This window comes from Bradysia coprophila, unplaced genomic scaffold (assembly GCF_014529535.1).
Source record: "Bradysia coprophila strain Holo2 unplaced genomic scaffold, BU_Bcop_v1 contig_732, whole genome shotgun sequence".
NCBI lineage: Eukaryota > Metazoa > Arthropoda > Insecta > Diptera > Sciaridae > Bradysia > Bradysia coprophila.
This window is the reverse complement of record NW_023503972.1, coordinates 2,413,344-2,429,337: the sequence shown is the minus strand read 5'-3', so window position 1 is coordinate 2,429,337 and position 15,994 is coordinate 2,413,344. Positions and strand designations below refer to the sequence as shown.

The 15,994-nt window shown below is 35.1% G+C and overlaps 2 protein-coding genes across 3 annotated transcripts in view; one reads left to right on the top strand and one right to left on the bottom strand.

Moving 5' to 3' along the window:
* LOC119084010 (1-phosphatidylinositol 4,5-bisphosphate phosphodiesterase epsilon-1-like) overlaps positions 1-15,994 on the bottom strand; it is a 140,947-nt gene that overhangs the window by 68,527 nt on the left and 56,426 nt on the right. The gene's annotated exons all lie outside the window — the stretch shown is intronic.
* On the top strand, positions 5,672-7,160 carry LOC119084012 (chitinase A1-like). The gene is made up of 2 exons (XM_037193827.1): positions 5,672-5,845; positions 5,943-7,160. The coding sequence occupies exons 1-2, from the start codon at positions 5,683-5,685 to the stop codon at positions 7,001-7,003; spliced, it is 1,224 nt and encodes a 407-aa protein (XP_037049722.1). The 5' UTR covers positions 5,672-5,682; the 3' UTR covers positions 7,004-7,160.

The window sequence follows — 15,994 nt, the reverse complement described above, 5'->3', positions numbered from 1 at the left end:
TACAGTGATCATGCATGACTGCAAGCAGACCGAAATAAAGTGATTTTATGGAAAAATATTCGTTTTACGAGTTTTCTTTCTTATGTTTTTTTTTTCTCTCGTCTTATGTTCTTCTTGCTTTCTATACCGCGCGCATCGATATAAAAATCCGTAAAAAACATTTTAAAATACTGTGATAAGCATAAGTACAGTATATTATATCCGATATGGGTAAGATGGGGTGATTGGTTAAATGAACATTATTCGGGGCATAAAATGATGTATGTGCTCGAAGGAAACAGTTGATTCGTCCATGGTTTGCTTGAACCACTCAGGAAGTAGGAAGATTGTATTGATTGCGATAGAGAACATTTTGTTGCAATTAGGAAATGTTGTTTGATAGGATTAACCATTAAATTTTGACCAGCTAGACGGGACCTGATTTCATGGGTAAATATTTAAAAACGTGGAAAAACATCAACATTATTGCCACTATAAAAATGTATTTTTTTTTTTAGTCAGGCTTGCCCTCTATGGACAATACACCCTTCACATATTACGATTAGCGTAATAACTTTCCATCGATAGATTTTTGAAAAACCTTTACTGACTGTTTCTCCAGCTATTACAAGGAAGCATCGGGAATCTGGTCGAAGTAAGTGTAGAATCAGAGGGATTCTTTTGAAAAACAGCCTACCAAAATCTCTAGAAGCCAAATACTTTCAAAAAAATTCTTTGAAGCTTGTGTGGCTGGTGGTCAAAAAACGAAAACTTGCTCTTTTCTTACCAAAATTTCTCCAGTTACGCGAGCTGTACAGGGTCGTGTGGGGTGTCACGTACTAATGGGCCTATTGGTTTTAAAATTTAAGTTAAGTTTTCAACCGAAGACTTACAATATTCTTACAGAAATTTCTCGATTTACACAAAATGTACATGGTCATTTGAAAGGTAGTTTATGTGTCCATATTTCTTCGCATATACAGGAACAGCACCCCAAAATAGCGATTTTTCCCATTTTTACACAATTTTCATATTCTTTCAGGGGAAAAAGGATTTTGAAAATCGAATATTACTCAAATGCTCTGCCCTCTTACCGTGCTTTTCGAATTCACAAACCGCACAATGTTTCCTAGCAGCTCCTAGTACTTCGTGCGGGGCAAAAAATCGAAAATGTGTTATTCCCTTGACTGAAAGTCAGGGTCTTATGAAAGAAAATACCCTTAAATGTCCGTAACGCTAAGTTCACTTTGATATTTTGAAAATGTTCTACATTGGCAAAAAACGTTAAATACAGAAAACGTCACTTGTGGACTCGATAACTCGAGTAATTCTTTACCGATTTTCAAAATTTTGGTTTTAATCGACGGAGAATGAAAATCATGAGGTTAAGTTCGTGGATGGGCAATATTGGAGTAATGAGTTGGGAGTAATTCTCAAGAGAGTTTTTTACTTGTTACCGCGATAACTTCCATAATTCTTATCCGATTTTCAAAGATTTTGTCTTAATCGACGAAGATTGAAACTCTTGAGGCTGAGTTTGCTGATGGATAATATTCGAACAACGAGATGGGAGATATTCTACACAGACGCTTTTTCTTGTTACCGCGCGATAACTTGAGTAATTTTTACCCGATTTTCAAATTTTTTGTTTTAATTGACAGAGAATGACATATTGGAGTAGTGAGTTTGGAGTAATTGTAAAGATAACTTGTTATACCACGACATTTTTGCAACGGATTTCCAGAAAAATTTCTTATTTGACGAGTAGTGAAATTCTGGTTTTCTGGTCTAACAGTTTAGAAGTACTTCCCAAAAAAGTTTTTGCTTGCTTGCTTGAGAAACCGATAGCTCGTGTAATTCTCAGAGGCTTCAAAAATCAATTTCGACCAGTAGGGAAATTCATGTGGTTAAACTCGAACATTGCAATTTAATTGGACTAGTAATCTGGGATATACGACAATTTTTGGGTGAAATCGTATTCTTAAAAGAATTTTTTTCGTTCCTAAAATGTTTGAACGAGTGTGAACTTTGCGGCCAGAGCGAAGCGAGGGCAGTAATTCACACGAGTTTTATTTTTCCAAGAGGTAGGCAAGAAATACGCCGCCTTTTCAGCGCTTTTAGTAGACTCATATTAGGAGTTAAACGTACCTCGCTGGACATTCCATTCATAGTGCTTTTTAGAAGACAATATAAACGACTCGTAATGGAGTAAAAGAGTAAAGAGTAAAACTATAATTTTGTGATCGTTTTTACAAGATATGGGAGAAATTATACTCAGACGCTTTTCCTTGTTATCGTGATAACTTAAGTAATTTTTGTAGATGGTTAATATTGGAGTAGTGAGGTTGGAGTAATTGGAATTGTAAACACAACTTGTTACGACATTTTTGCAACGGATTTCCAGAAAAATTTCTTATTCGACGAGTAAGTGAATCTGGATTTCTGGTCGAACAATCTAGAAGTCTAAAACAATCTTGCTTGCTTGATAACACGATAACTCGAGTAATTCTCAGAGGCTTCAAAAATTGCAGATTTGAAAATATGAATGGTTTTCGACCAGTATCGTAATTCCTGAGGTTAAATTCGAACATTGGACTTTATTGGACTGGTAATCTGCGATATACGACAATTTTTTTTCGTTCCTAAAGTGTTTGCACGAGTGTGAACTTTGCCAGAGCGAAGCGAGGGCCGTAATTCACATGAGTTTTTTTCACAGGCAAGAAATGCGCCACCTGTTCAGCGCTTTTAGTAGACTATATAGGAGACTCATATTAGGAGTAAGACATCGCTCGCTGGACCTACAACTCATAGCTCTTTTTGTTTCTTCAGGAAATTAAATAAATATGAGTAAAATGAAGCATGTGAATCTGCTGTTTTCTAAATAAAAGAGACATCACCTTTTCATGTGACTTTAGTTTTGTAATCTCAAAAACACCACCTTATTTAAAGATGGCTGGAAAACTAAGACTGGAATTATAGAAAGAAAAAAATGCCAGTCAAGGGACCTGACCTACCCAAGAGGTGGGGCCTAGTACGTATAGAAAATGAATATACGCCCACATCAGTCCTTTCATTAAATGGAAAGACCAGATTATCAAAATAAATGCATTGTCGTTTAATGAAAATAGTTTCCCTGCTATAGCATAGAACGATTGAGGCGGTTGTATGACAATAGCAATAAAATTATTATTTACAATAACGAAACATAAAAAAACCGTCGAATTGTCCTATAAAAGAGACAATACAAGGACACACATAATTAGAACAGTCATCTGGAGAATCTCGCTCCATGAATATAAAGGGTATCAACCCATGTCTAATTGTAAAAGTTGTAAAACTAATAAAATATGCTCATGGAATATTCTATAGTCTTGTGTGTAATGCTCTGCGCGGACGTTGTCCATGGAGAATTCAAATGGAAAGTATGCTTTGTTGGGAAAAGTGATGAATATAAATAAAAAAAAATAAAAGCAACAAAGCTCATTTCCGAACTGTCTATGCTGTGGCAAGATATATTTGCTGTGGTTGTGTGCAACCGTTTAGAATGGAAATTGTAAATAAATGCAACTTTGCCATTTACAAATCCGCATAAAACCGGGACACAATTTTTATTTTATATTCATTTCAAAAAGAGATTAATTTTCTCTTTCCGTTGCTACAAAATATACATAAGTCTGAGCCACATAGAGTCTATGTCGAAGAGGTTAAGTTTTAAGTGGAAATTTGTGTTGCAATTTCATCGCTTCTGCTTAAGCGCTCTGGGCTGTGTTCATTAAATGTTTTCGTTTTCTACGATTTTCGGTAAGGTAAAATGTTCATCTTCCCTCGGATGAAATATAAAACGAAGACAAAAAAAAACAGTTGAAAATACATTCACAATAATATTCCCCAGCGATAAAATGCAACATTAATTCAACAGAATGCGAACCCAAAGAGAGATACTCCACTAACATTTCCAGACAAAAGCCTGACTCATTCACAAATAAAAATTGTGCGATAATGCTGACTCATGGTGAAATTTTACCGAATTTCAAACCGACTGAACTTTATCTTGTGGTCTCTTTGTCATCAATTTAAAGCAGGGCACAATGTTTATGATCGTAAAGACTTCGTTCCCTTGAGTACATCCGTTTAAGCAAACTATTGACTGTAAAATGAGGACTATGAGTTATTGGATCCGTGCTATGTGTATAAATCATTGGCTATACTACAAGCTGCTGGTGTGCGATACAATAAATAACGGAATGATGATATAGCTTTGTCCGTAGTGCAAAGACTGCAAATTATTGTTGTGTGTGCCGAGGATATATACGATTTTAAGTTGTTTTCGACAACAACAACCACTCTGACACTGACTACACCGAGCATGGTATTTTTGAATTAAAAATAAAGAAATAGAAAAAAAATCGTTAAAACCGACTTCGTTTTCAGTGAAACCAGTTAGACGTATGTTTTATGCAAAATGAGGATAAACGATTGCGATTTCCATAACTTTACTCATTAAAATTGTATAAACGGATGAGGTGAAGATTACAGACTTGAAATTTTATTTTTCGCAAAATGGCACAGAATGGCTTAGTGTTTCCAGGCGGCTACAATACAAAGCTCACAATAGATTTCTCAACGTTCGGAACATAAAATTTAACTCACTTTATCGCCGATGGATTTTACAATTTGGAAAAAACTTTTGCTTCGGTGCAAACGAATTTTATTCCTAGAAAATAGGATCACATGTTACTGCAGTACTTAGCTTTCATTTTATAAAATTTGTAACTTCTTAAAATTTAAGAGTCGGAATAGGTCAACCAAGGTCAAAAACAGGATTGCCTGAAATTTCAAATCAGATCAGGTAATTTTCAATCAAATCTGTCAGTTCAGGCTCCAGTTAACCTGAATGTATCATACAGTGTTTAAGGAGAGCGATTTTTGACCACTTTGTTTCAACTGGTCTCGGGGTCACACGTCAAAATGAGAGAAATCACATACAAATTTAAACTGGGCTCAACTCTCAATTTCTTTTTTCATTGGTGAATATTTGACAACTGACCCCGAGACCAATTAAATTTAACTGGTTTTCGCTCTCCTTAAACACTGTATACAAATTTCATGTCAACTTGTCAGGTTTGAGGTCGTGTCATGTCAATATAATCAGCTTTCAGTTATTAATCAGGCCATAATTTATTGAATCAGTTTGGGTAAACCTGACCTGTTCCGATCATTACAATGCGTCAAGATCAATATTTCAAAATTTGACCGGGGTTTCACCAAGTACCAGAATAAAAAAGTTATATTTCTATCAGGGCCTATTTTAAGGGAAATAAATTCTTAAAAAATTTCCAAAATTTTTTAAACATTTTCTGTCATAATCACTACTAAGACGACATAGACTCACTTCGGGCGGACAGTAAATTTAAAGCTGTCATGTTGTAAGCCAGCTTATGTTTTTGCACGGAAAATCAATTTCGCTGCGAGGTGAGTTCTCGGCCTAATAAAATAAATAACAGGGAGAACACTTGTCCGACTTTTTCAAGGAAAATTGTGTGAGTCGCATGTAAAAATTGTGAGCTCGTGAATTATATTCTTAACGAAGATCACGATCTCAAAAAAGCTTCTCACGTATGCAAGAATCGTTAACAATACAATATATAAAACACACGAAAAAAAATATTTTTTTGTTCATTCAATTCACATTTTGGACTCGAAATGTTGTATTTTCTTGAGCTGGTTCTTTCTGCATCATTGCTGGTGCCATTCGCTGCAACTCAAACAAATAATTTCACAATAATTGGATACTATACTGAGTCTGGCTCTCAGTTTTTGAGTCCAGAGAATGTTCCATTTTCGAAGCTCAGTCATGTTAATTACGGTATGAATTTACGGAACCACAAATATTATTCATCTCATTCGAGTTATTCGCACAATTGCGACGCAAACTGAGAAAATGACTGTTTCCTTCTCCATAGCTTTTGCCATTGTGGGAGACAACTATCGACCCGTTTTAACGGCCGAAGCTGAAGCGCTCATACCCAGCCTGGTTGCCAAAGCTCATCAAGAGGGCGTCAAAGTTTCACTTTCTGTTGGTGGTTATACCGGATCCGTTCATTTTTCGGAAATGGTCTCACGAATTGATCGTCGGTTAATCTTTACCACTGCATTAACTTCGTTGATACTACAGTACGATCTCGATGGTATTGACATTGTTTGGCAATATCCTGGACGAAAGAGTATTAGCTGCAATCCCGTTGATAAAGCAAACGATGCGAAAAACTTGCTAATCTTATTACGGGAAATAAGACTCGCATTCAACGTGGCATTCCTTCTCTCGCCGAAACTGCTCACGTTAGGCGTGCGGGTAGAGCCTTTCGACGTTAACGACACGCCAATGACGGATGTGAGCGAATTCGCAAAAGTAGTGGACTTCATTAGCGTAATGGCATACGATATTAATGTGGCGTCGAGCGCAACGACTGGTCCGAATTCTCCCTTCGATTTTACACCGGTAAAAGGTGTGCAAAATTCTTTTAAGCAAGCTATCAATTCTTGGATCAATGCCAAAATACCAAAAAGCCAGCTGGTAGTAGGATTTCCATTCTATGGTCGTTCGTCAACTGCAACTGTTGATATGTCGCAAGATCCGACGAACATGTACGTGTCTAAATCTAACGTAATACCAATGGGTGATCAAGATGATGAAGTGTCGTTTGAACCTTGTCCAGGATCAATAGAGACATACTCCGGTATTTGGAAATATCGTAATCTACGGTCGCAAGGCTTGCTGACTAGCCCAACAACTGCCGGTAATGGTTGGACCAGATATTGGGATAGCGCTAGTCAAACGCCTTGGCTGTACAATCCAGCCACTAGCGTTTTTATATCCTATGATGATGTTGAATCATTTCAAATTAAAATGAATTATGGACAACAGATTGGCGTGAGAGGCGCTATGATCTGGGCATTGCACCAGGACACAGATGATGAACTTTTGAATATTTTGGTAGATGGTCTGATCCAGTTGAACTTGTAATTTTACAACTGTATGAATTTTCTTGGAAGGAACTCTCATTTATATAATCCATATATTTGAACACAAACGTGTACACAAACGGAACAACTGTATTCCAATCTACTGAGGAGTAATAAAGTTAAGTATAGTTTCCACTTAAAAAGACCACTCCGTTTAGCCTCCGTCTACATGACAGTTGTAAAATAGAACAAAAGAACTGTCACGCAAACGGAGTGGAAATTGAATTTATTTCAATTTTTTACTCCGTTTACGTGACAGTTCCTTTGTTCTATTTTACAACTGTCATGTAAACGGAGGCTAAACGGAGTGCTATTTTTAAGTGGAAACTATACTTTAAGTATAGTTTCCACTTAAAAAGAGCACTCCGTTTAGCCTCCGTCTACATGACAGTTGTAAAATAGAACAAAAGAACTGTCACGCAAACGGAGTGTAAATTGAATTTATTTCCATTTTTTACTCCGTTTACGTGACAGTTCCTTTGTTCAACTTTACAACTGTCATGTAAACGGAGGCTAAACGGAGTGCTTTTTAAGTGGAAACTATACTTTACAGTTTTCTCAACTTTGAAGCGTTTGATTGTACGAATTGTAACAGCTTAATTTGGGACACTAAAAAACCGGGTTTTTTCGGTTTTTAAATGAAGAACCCTTTGAAGTAGATATTAAGATCCAACCCTGCTCTTATAATTCAATTTACTGATTTTAAAACCTAAAAACACCAGAAACGTTATAGCTTAAAAGTAAACTCGCTTTCGACCATATCCAATGAACGGTTTATCTCTATTATTACTCAAATACTGCTGCTTTCGGTACCTACTCGACAAAAGAATGGAAAAAGAATTATCGTTTCTCCGGTGTCGTTGGTTTTTTCTCCATCTGTACATTCGTAACGTGAATATCATCAACATTTGATACTCCCCGAACAGAATAAATAAACATAACAGGTTAACTCTCCACAACAATGTCGGTGATGTGCCTCCACCACTTTGGCCTACAGTATTTTAATTCGAAAAGTTTGTGTATTTGTTGTATCCCCTGCAACATCCATTGACGAAGTGTGTATAATATAACACTACACAGTACACACTGTTAAGATAAGTGATTGTTCTCTATAGCATTTTACACACAACCACTCGATATTGTATCACAATCGATATTTTATTTATTGTCAAGTGTTTTTTGTAAAATTAGATTTTCCATGGAATTAGAAAAATAAATTGAAAGGAAAATGGATTGGCTGTGTGGTGATAGGTATACTACACAACGTTCTATATGATACTCTCTAGGTTATTTTATGTGTTTATTGTATATAGATGCTTCACGTATAATATACGACGTTCGTGCATTCACACAATAAATATATATATTTATGTGGTTTCTGTTCCCAATAACTCATAAATAAAATTTTGGGAGTATATAGATGTACACTGATGTGTACGTGTCGTATTTATACTTATGTATTGCGTATAATTGGATTCTTGAAATATCGGGAAGTTCGGGGACTATAATCAATTTACAGTTTTTGTTTAAAAATATATATTGACGTGGCTATGGAACAATAAATTGAATATTGACGTAAATGAATGTTCGAAAGTCGAGAGCCATATAGGTCTAATTCCACGCAAACGAGAAAAAACATTTCATTTTGACATTTGAATATTATTGTCAAAATGACGTAAACATTAAAGCATTACTTCCATTTTAAATTATTTCTTTTGATCAATAAGATGTGTCTATAAATTTGTAAACTTAATGTGTAAACTATAGTTCATTACGTATCTGTGGGAAAATTTAGACATCTATGAAGGAGAAGGTTGTATCTGAAAGAGAAATGAGACAATTGCTTTCAAATGACGTTTAATGACAGTTCAGGTTTTTGTACAGTGAGAATGCGACAAAAAAAAACTTTTACATGTTGCATGTGTCGAAAACTGTACTTGTCATGTTTGAAGCACTATTGACCAGACTACGCCTCGGATCAACAAAATTCACACGAAAACTCCACTCTTCATCTTTTTATCCCTAGTCATGTAATAGTACATTACGTCCTTGTTTGGAGATTTTTATTTTGACGATAGGGAGAGCCGAGGGCGAGGGCTATAATCCCTCGTGGCAAAATAACCATCTCCAAACAATTACGTAAGGTATTTTACTTGTGCAGCCCTGCGAAAACGAAAATTATTGCAAGTGTCAACGTTGTCCGCTTGAGAAAATTTAATTTTCGCATGATGCTGCAAGTAAATCGTTCGTAGACTTGAATATGTTTTGTAGCAATTCGAATACAATTGAGGTATCTTAAATTTCCGGGCATTGTAAAAAGCATTGTAAAGTTCCCCGTGTAACCGTATGGAATTAGTTATATGTTGAAAATAATGAAAACCAATTTTTCGATGAAATTATTAATATTTTTTCATTGTTTTTCCCCAAGACCTATTTAGTTTCCTATTTAACAGTTTTTGAGTAACACTCAACGTTTTTATTGATTATTTTTACTGGTGGCTTGAATTACACTTGAACAATTTCACAAATGTGTTTAATTAGCGCTCGCAGCATTTTGTCAACTGGTTTATTTTCCTACTATATTGTAAGCATTGTCATTGCATGTTTATGTTCATGCATCATTATTATACGAGCGTGTGGAAGCTGTAAAATGGCTTGATGTCGCTAATGTAAAATATATACTTCAGAGCTGTCCTCAAGGGTCGGGGCGGAGTCGACAAAACCCGACAAAACCGAATAATGGTAAAAATATTTGAGAAACGTGGACGTTGGAGTGCGAGGGAGTCAAGAATTACCAAAATAGTACGGAAATCTTTAAATGTTTCTTCATAAATGTAGGTTTGTCAGATATATTATTGTGTTCTTAGTTCCGACACACATTTTTTTTTAAATCTTACAATGTAACGAAAAATTAACTTCATTTATTTTAATGTCACGTTATGCCACTTAAAAACAATTAAACTTCGTTACAACGATATATCGACGCTGAAAACAATTTTCATCCAATAAAACAAAGTTTTTATTATATGCCAACTTCCAACCCCAAGTTACGAATAAATATTATAATTATGATTGTTGAGCTACAGGTACCTACAGCACCACACAGACTAATGAAATATGAACAGGAATGGAAGTCGTTATAACAAATTATTTTTTGTTCTATGCGTGCATAATGTCACAGTACTGAGTTCCTACTGAATTGATTGACAAATTAATTCATTAAAACGACAACAATATAACAGAAAAGTTCAAAAATATTTTCCTGTCTAACTCACAGGTGTGGTGATTATGGGTCAAGGTACACTTGACATCCTCGCTATGTTGGGCGTTTGTTTTTACTTGTCCAAATTGAGCGTTCTTGGAATGAGTAAACCGACGAACGTTTAAAAGTCCTTCTTATTCTAAATATTTTACTTATTTATATTTCTCGTATACTTCTCTCAATACAGAATAACAAGAAATAGAAGCAGAGAATTAAGGGATTGATAACACAGCACTTTTAACTCGGGGTAAAAATAACTATTTTCATAGCATGTGTTGAAGTAAATGCGAAAATTTTCTATCCGAGACGAAGCCAAGGTTGACAATACAATGCGCAAAGTGCTAGTTAGGCATGATTGCAGGAATTTTACACTTTCATCGAATGAATATTTACGCAAACAGTTATTTTCCCAACGCTTTTTAAGTCTCATTCCCAGATTTTGTCAGACGTGGGAAATACAAGTTATAAAAATGAATACTATTGGCTTGGAAGCAATTATCATTTTTTTCTTTTTTATAGGTGGTTACAAATTAGTAGAAACGACGTAGAAACCAGAAGTGTTTTGTTGGAAGTAGAAGCTTTTCGTTCCCAGGGCATGTATCATGAATATTCAAATCGTTTAAGCAATACAACTGTACCGTAAAGTTATAAAAACAAACCTGTAGGAAGATATTAAATTTCAATTTCTCTTTAAATACCTCAAAATACATAATTAATGAGTCGAAAGTTCACTTCATTGTAATAGATTTTGAACATATTCGGCAATACTTAGAAGAAGCATTTTCCACTAATGGAAATATTGCCCGTGTCCAAGACAACTGTGCGATTTATTATCTGTTTCAAATAATCTGTAGACTTTAAAAGAGTTAGAGAGTTAGAGAAGATGTTTCTTGGTTAATATTACTGGGTAATTTTCCCAGATTACTTCTGTAGAGACATTATTTCAGTTTTTGGTGGATAGGTTGGAGCTCATTGTATATGGCCCTCATCGTATAACCACCTCTTTATTTTATGTGAATGTGAAGTTCAATCTAACTGGCAAAATATATGAAAGACAACGTTTGTGGATGAAAATGCTTTTGTGGACATTTGTTGGTGAAGCGATCGCATTTAAATGAAGCGAGTGATCGACATTAGCAGCGTATACTGCGAGGGGTAAATCACTGATTTTTTGAAAAAGATTATATGGGATTATTTGGTGTGGGAATCAACCCCTCGGTTAAAGGTTGCATATCTGGTTGAACCTTTGTTGTGAACAGGCGAGGCAGATAAGCAAATACAGGTACATTTTATGTAATAATAGCAACAAATTCTCTATTCCGTTTACGCAAGTTTGAAAGGGGTATTAACTCAACTCTGTTAAGGTTTGCTTGACGGTTCAAACATTTTTTTTACGAAAATTTCATTCATGAAAATGGTGATTTTTTTTAAGCAATTCGAGGTATTTTTTTTAAATAAATCCGTTTATTATCATCCCTTATACAAGCGTGCGTGGGATACGACCCATAATTCATACAAAAAGTACAATCAAAAGTAAAAATAAAAAAACAAATACTCTTGATACAACAGGTAAATTCTCTAAGAGAGATTCGTCAAAAAAGGCAAATAAAGTTAAACTTCAAAACGACCATAACACTATAAAGATATCTCTGAAAAACAATCATCACAACGGTAAGCCAGTCAACTCAAATCAGTTAAGAGAAACGTAAGGCGATATCACATTGAACTTGTGAGCACTGTCTTTCATGACCGCAGTCTTGAGCCTGGCTTTAAAAGTCTTAATGCACATTAAATGTCGGACGTCACCACAAAATTTATTATACTCAGTCGACAATTACTTCAAGGCGGGATGTTTGCCGGAGCAGTGTAACTGGTTCGCTTGACGAGTGCGGTGTGATTAGATCTCATGGTTAAACCGAATGTCGAAGTTGTTTTTGGCAAGCGAATTGACGACTTTGTGGACGTAGGTGATCCGTTCAACAGCTGCCAGTTTCTCAATCGGAAGTATACTTGTTGAGTATAAGAAGGGCGTTGAGGTGAAGCGATGTAGGTGGTACAGAGCCTTAATACATCGATTTTCCATTCTCTGCAATTGATGCAATTTCCTCTTGGATCTCACGCTGTATATAGGCAGCTTGTATGAGATGTGACTTTCAACGTAGGTAAAGTAGAGTTGTTTACGCTTGCTCAGAGGGATGAATTTCACTTTACGCCACATAAGCGGGATGAAGGGGTCGTATTTTCCTCTTAAGGTGTGTGACCAACAACGAACACCATAGAGAATAGCTAAGCTTATGTTAAAAGAATTGAAGTAAAAGATTTTATATCAAACTTTGGAAATGAAAACCATTAATATAAACCAGAAGTGAAACTGTTGAAACAAATGAAGTGAAAGATTTCTGTCTGTCTGAAGAACTAGATTCGATAATTTTCTGTGAAAGGTTAAAACACTCTATAAAATGGTGGAGTTTCGACTAATTACGAAGATTAATTTCAATATTTTTTCCTACTCGATGTCATTCAATTTATTCGCTTCGGAGACTCATGGTGACCTGCACAGCAAGTCCCCAACCATAATAAATTATCAATAATTTGTCAAATGAAATATACTGCTGCAATTAAATTTAACACAAATGACACGGAACTCGGAATGACTTTTCTATATATAATACAAAAAAAAAATTGTTTTATCGTCAGAAAATGGGAAAAAACGAAGGAAAATTAAAACGATAATCATCTCCATAACTTATCAAAGCACAAACTGCTGGCTTTGAATCAAACAACGATAAAAAAAAATTATACTAAAACAACGAACTCAACCGAAATTGGGGCAATAAATCAATAAGTTCATTAATAAATCATGTCGAACCGTACACAAACCTGAAAGGTTTATACTCTCGAAAGTCGAAAACCAGCAGCTAACATTTTACCGTTGTTTTGTCAATATAAAACTCTACTTTTTTCTTCAAATTTCCGTCTAGTTCCTGTAAAGTCTTTCTGTTAGTTCTGCTTGTACCATCCCTTAGATACATGAAGTATTATTGCTGGCAAAGAAAATTGAAGAGTACTTCAGCATATAATATACCACTTATGACGACACTAACCGTCTACAATATGTTCGAGCATAATAAATTCACAATTATTGGTATTATTAGAGAACTTTAGCAAATCACACAATAACGACAAAACCAATAATTTCCAACAATAACGAAAACGATATTGACACGGAAAAATTTTATCATTGTGAATGAGGCGGGATGGGTAAATATGTTCACAAATCATGGTGTGTTATGTGGTGGCAGAATTCAAAATACTTATGAAGTACTTTAACAGAAATTAAATTGAAGTAGAAAAATATAATTTGTGCACCGGACACCGGACAACTATCTTAAAAGCAGATATTCAGCTTTAAAAAATTTATCTACCTAGGTGAAATAATAGCAGTGAAAAAGTGCTATTATTTCGTCTGGGATGAATATACACATGGTTTGAAAGGTCTTTGCCAGTAGACCTCAAAACAGGCATCACACAGTCTCGAGCTACACTTGGTTCCTGGCTGAAGATATCCGAAGATGGAAAAAGGGTGTTTTTAACCTAATTTTTTGGAGATCGTTCCGGGTGAGAGTGGGCTCATTGGAAAGCTGACTTCAACTACTTTCGGGGAATGTCTAGTTTCATTAGATTCATTGATAGATGATGTAAAAAATGTACAACAAAAATTTTCAAAATCTGTGTGAACTTTTGACAGGTCTGGGCTGGTACTGATGACGCTTAATGTGACCCTAATATGCTAGTTGTAAGCTTTCCATTGATACCTCATTTGCAGTGCTGGTGAATTTTACGAGTAGCGGGTGTAATTACATAAAAATCTGTTATGTGGACAATCTTATTTAACTTCTTATTTATGGCTCAAAATTTCCAGTTGTAAGACAATTATTATTGAGAGTCAAAAATTGCGCAACCAATCAGAGGGTGCGATTTTATATTTGTCTGATGCTGTTGTTTCATAAACCACTTGAGACAAATATCTTACAACTAGAAATTTTGAGTCAACTTACAAATTTAGAATTTTTGTCTACAACGTGTCTATTTGAATGGTAAAGGGAGTTACCCGAAAAAAAATGTGTTTCGGGTGAGCATGTGCTCCACGTGCTGTTTGTGAGGTTATGCTCACCACAGCACAACTTGTTTTGTAAATTGTGTCGTCAAAAGGCAAGCTAATTTTTCCATCTCATTTCCACTAGCTTCAGAATGTTCTAGTCTACAGATTTCAATAAATCTATGTATGTTCAGAGACACACGTTGTAGACAAAAATTCTAAATTAAATAAACAATCAACGATATGACGATTCTGTCAACACATTTATAGACAATATAGTGGATATACTCAAATATACTGGATTGCTGGAGCTATACTGGATTACTGGATCTACTGGAGCATAAATTCGAGTCTTGATTCATTTGGGCGTTTGTCTATTTCGGTTGTCCTGTGCATAAATCGTTGTTTCTACCTCAACAGAAAAGTGATTTTCTCAGCACACGTCCTAAAACTGAAGACTAGTGCTTTTTCCTCTCGTTTGTCTTTCTTTTCAAAAATTCCCATTGATTAAACCGATAGGCTAAATCAGCGATTTTATTTCACATGGATTCAATTTTATATTTATAAGTTCTCCTTAGTTGGAGATGCTAATTCAAAGTAAATCCTTGACAACTTGTGAAGACTAAAACTAGAATTTATTCATAAAAATTCGAAATTCACTTATTGTCAACGCTGGTCTATCGAGAGATTCATATAAATTTATCATTTTCACATGAAACGCTTATATCTTCTGTGTGGCTTTCATTTGAAAATGTCAGATCAATCGGATTCAAAAATTTTAAACACAAAATGAAAGAAGTTTGAATTCTGCCACCACATAACACACCATGATTTGTGAACATATTTACCCATCCCGCCTCATTCACAATGATAAAATTTTTCCGTGTCAATATCGTTTTCGTTATTGTTGGAAATTATTGGTTTTGTCGTTATTGTGTGATTTGCTAAAGTTCTCTATTATTATACACACCGCATATCCCATTTACGAAAGCCTTTATTTGTTCGGCATTTAACAGATGTGATGTTAATATTCTACGTTACAGCGTAGGTGATACCCGTTTCCATTTCGCAAAAAACCATAGAACCAATTACAGCGTAGAACTCGTTTCAGTTTACCTGGCAAACTTGGTCGTCACGTTCAATTTAAAGTTTCAATCAAATCACACCGTGTCGTCACCTGAGAGTTGTACATAACAGCTAGCATAACTGGCAGTATCATATTTCCTCCTTTTCTTGTCGACGATTTTTCTTTTCTTTTTTTTGTTTTTTGTGGAAAATTACTAGTTGTTCCCGCTTACCACGAGCGAGTGGCACAGTATTTATCAGATTATTTCACGGAAGTTTTTTTTTGTGTTCTAAGAAACTCAAAGTCTTTGTAGGTGATATATTTACATTAATTATCTTACATCAGATGCTGCATTCAGCAGTTTAAGCTGCACAGTTTCTGTTTTGAAGTGTTGTAAATTGATACTGAAACTTTGCAATTTCTTTATTTCTTAAATAAATTTTGAATTCATGGACTTGAAAAGGAATCTTATTTTTATCATGAAAAAGTTGAAATAAAAGACAATTTCTCGTTCGTTCTTTTGCCTAAGCTAATTTCTACAATTTCTCCATTTTCAAGATTCCTT

What these genes read in the sequence shown, in the direction of transcription:
- LOC119084012 (XM_037193827.1), top strand. Translation starts at nt 5,683, where the DNA reads ATGTTGTATTTTCTTGAGCTGGTTCTTTCTGCATCATTGCTGGTGCCA. An exon ending in GCTCAGTCATGTTAATTACG is followed by an intron (nt 5,846 to 5,942) that starts GTATGAATTTAC and finishes CCTTCTCCATAG; the next exon opens with CTTTTGCCATTGTGGGAGAC.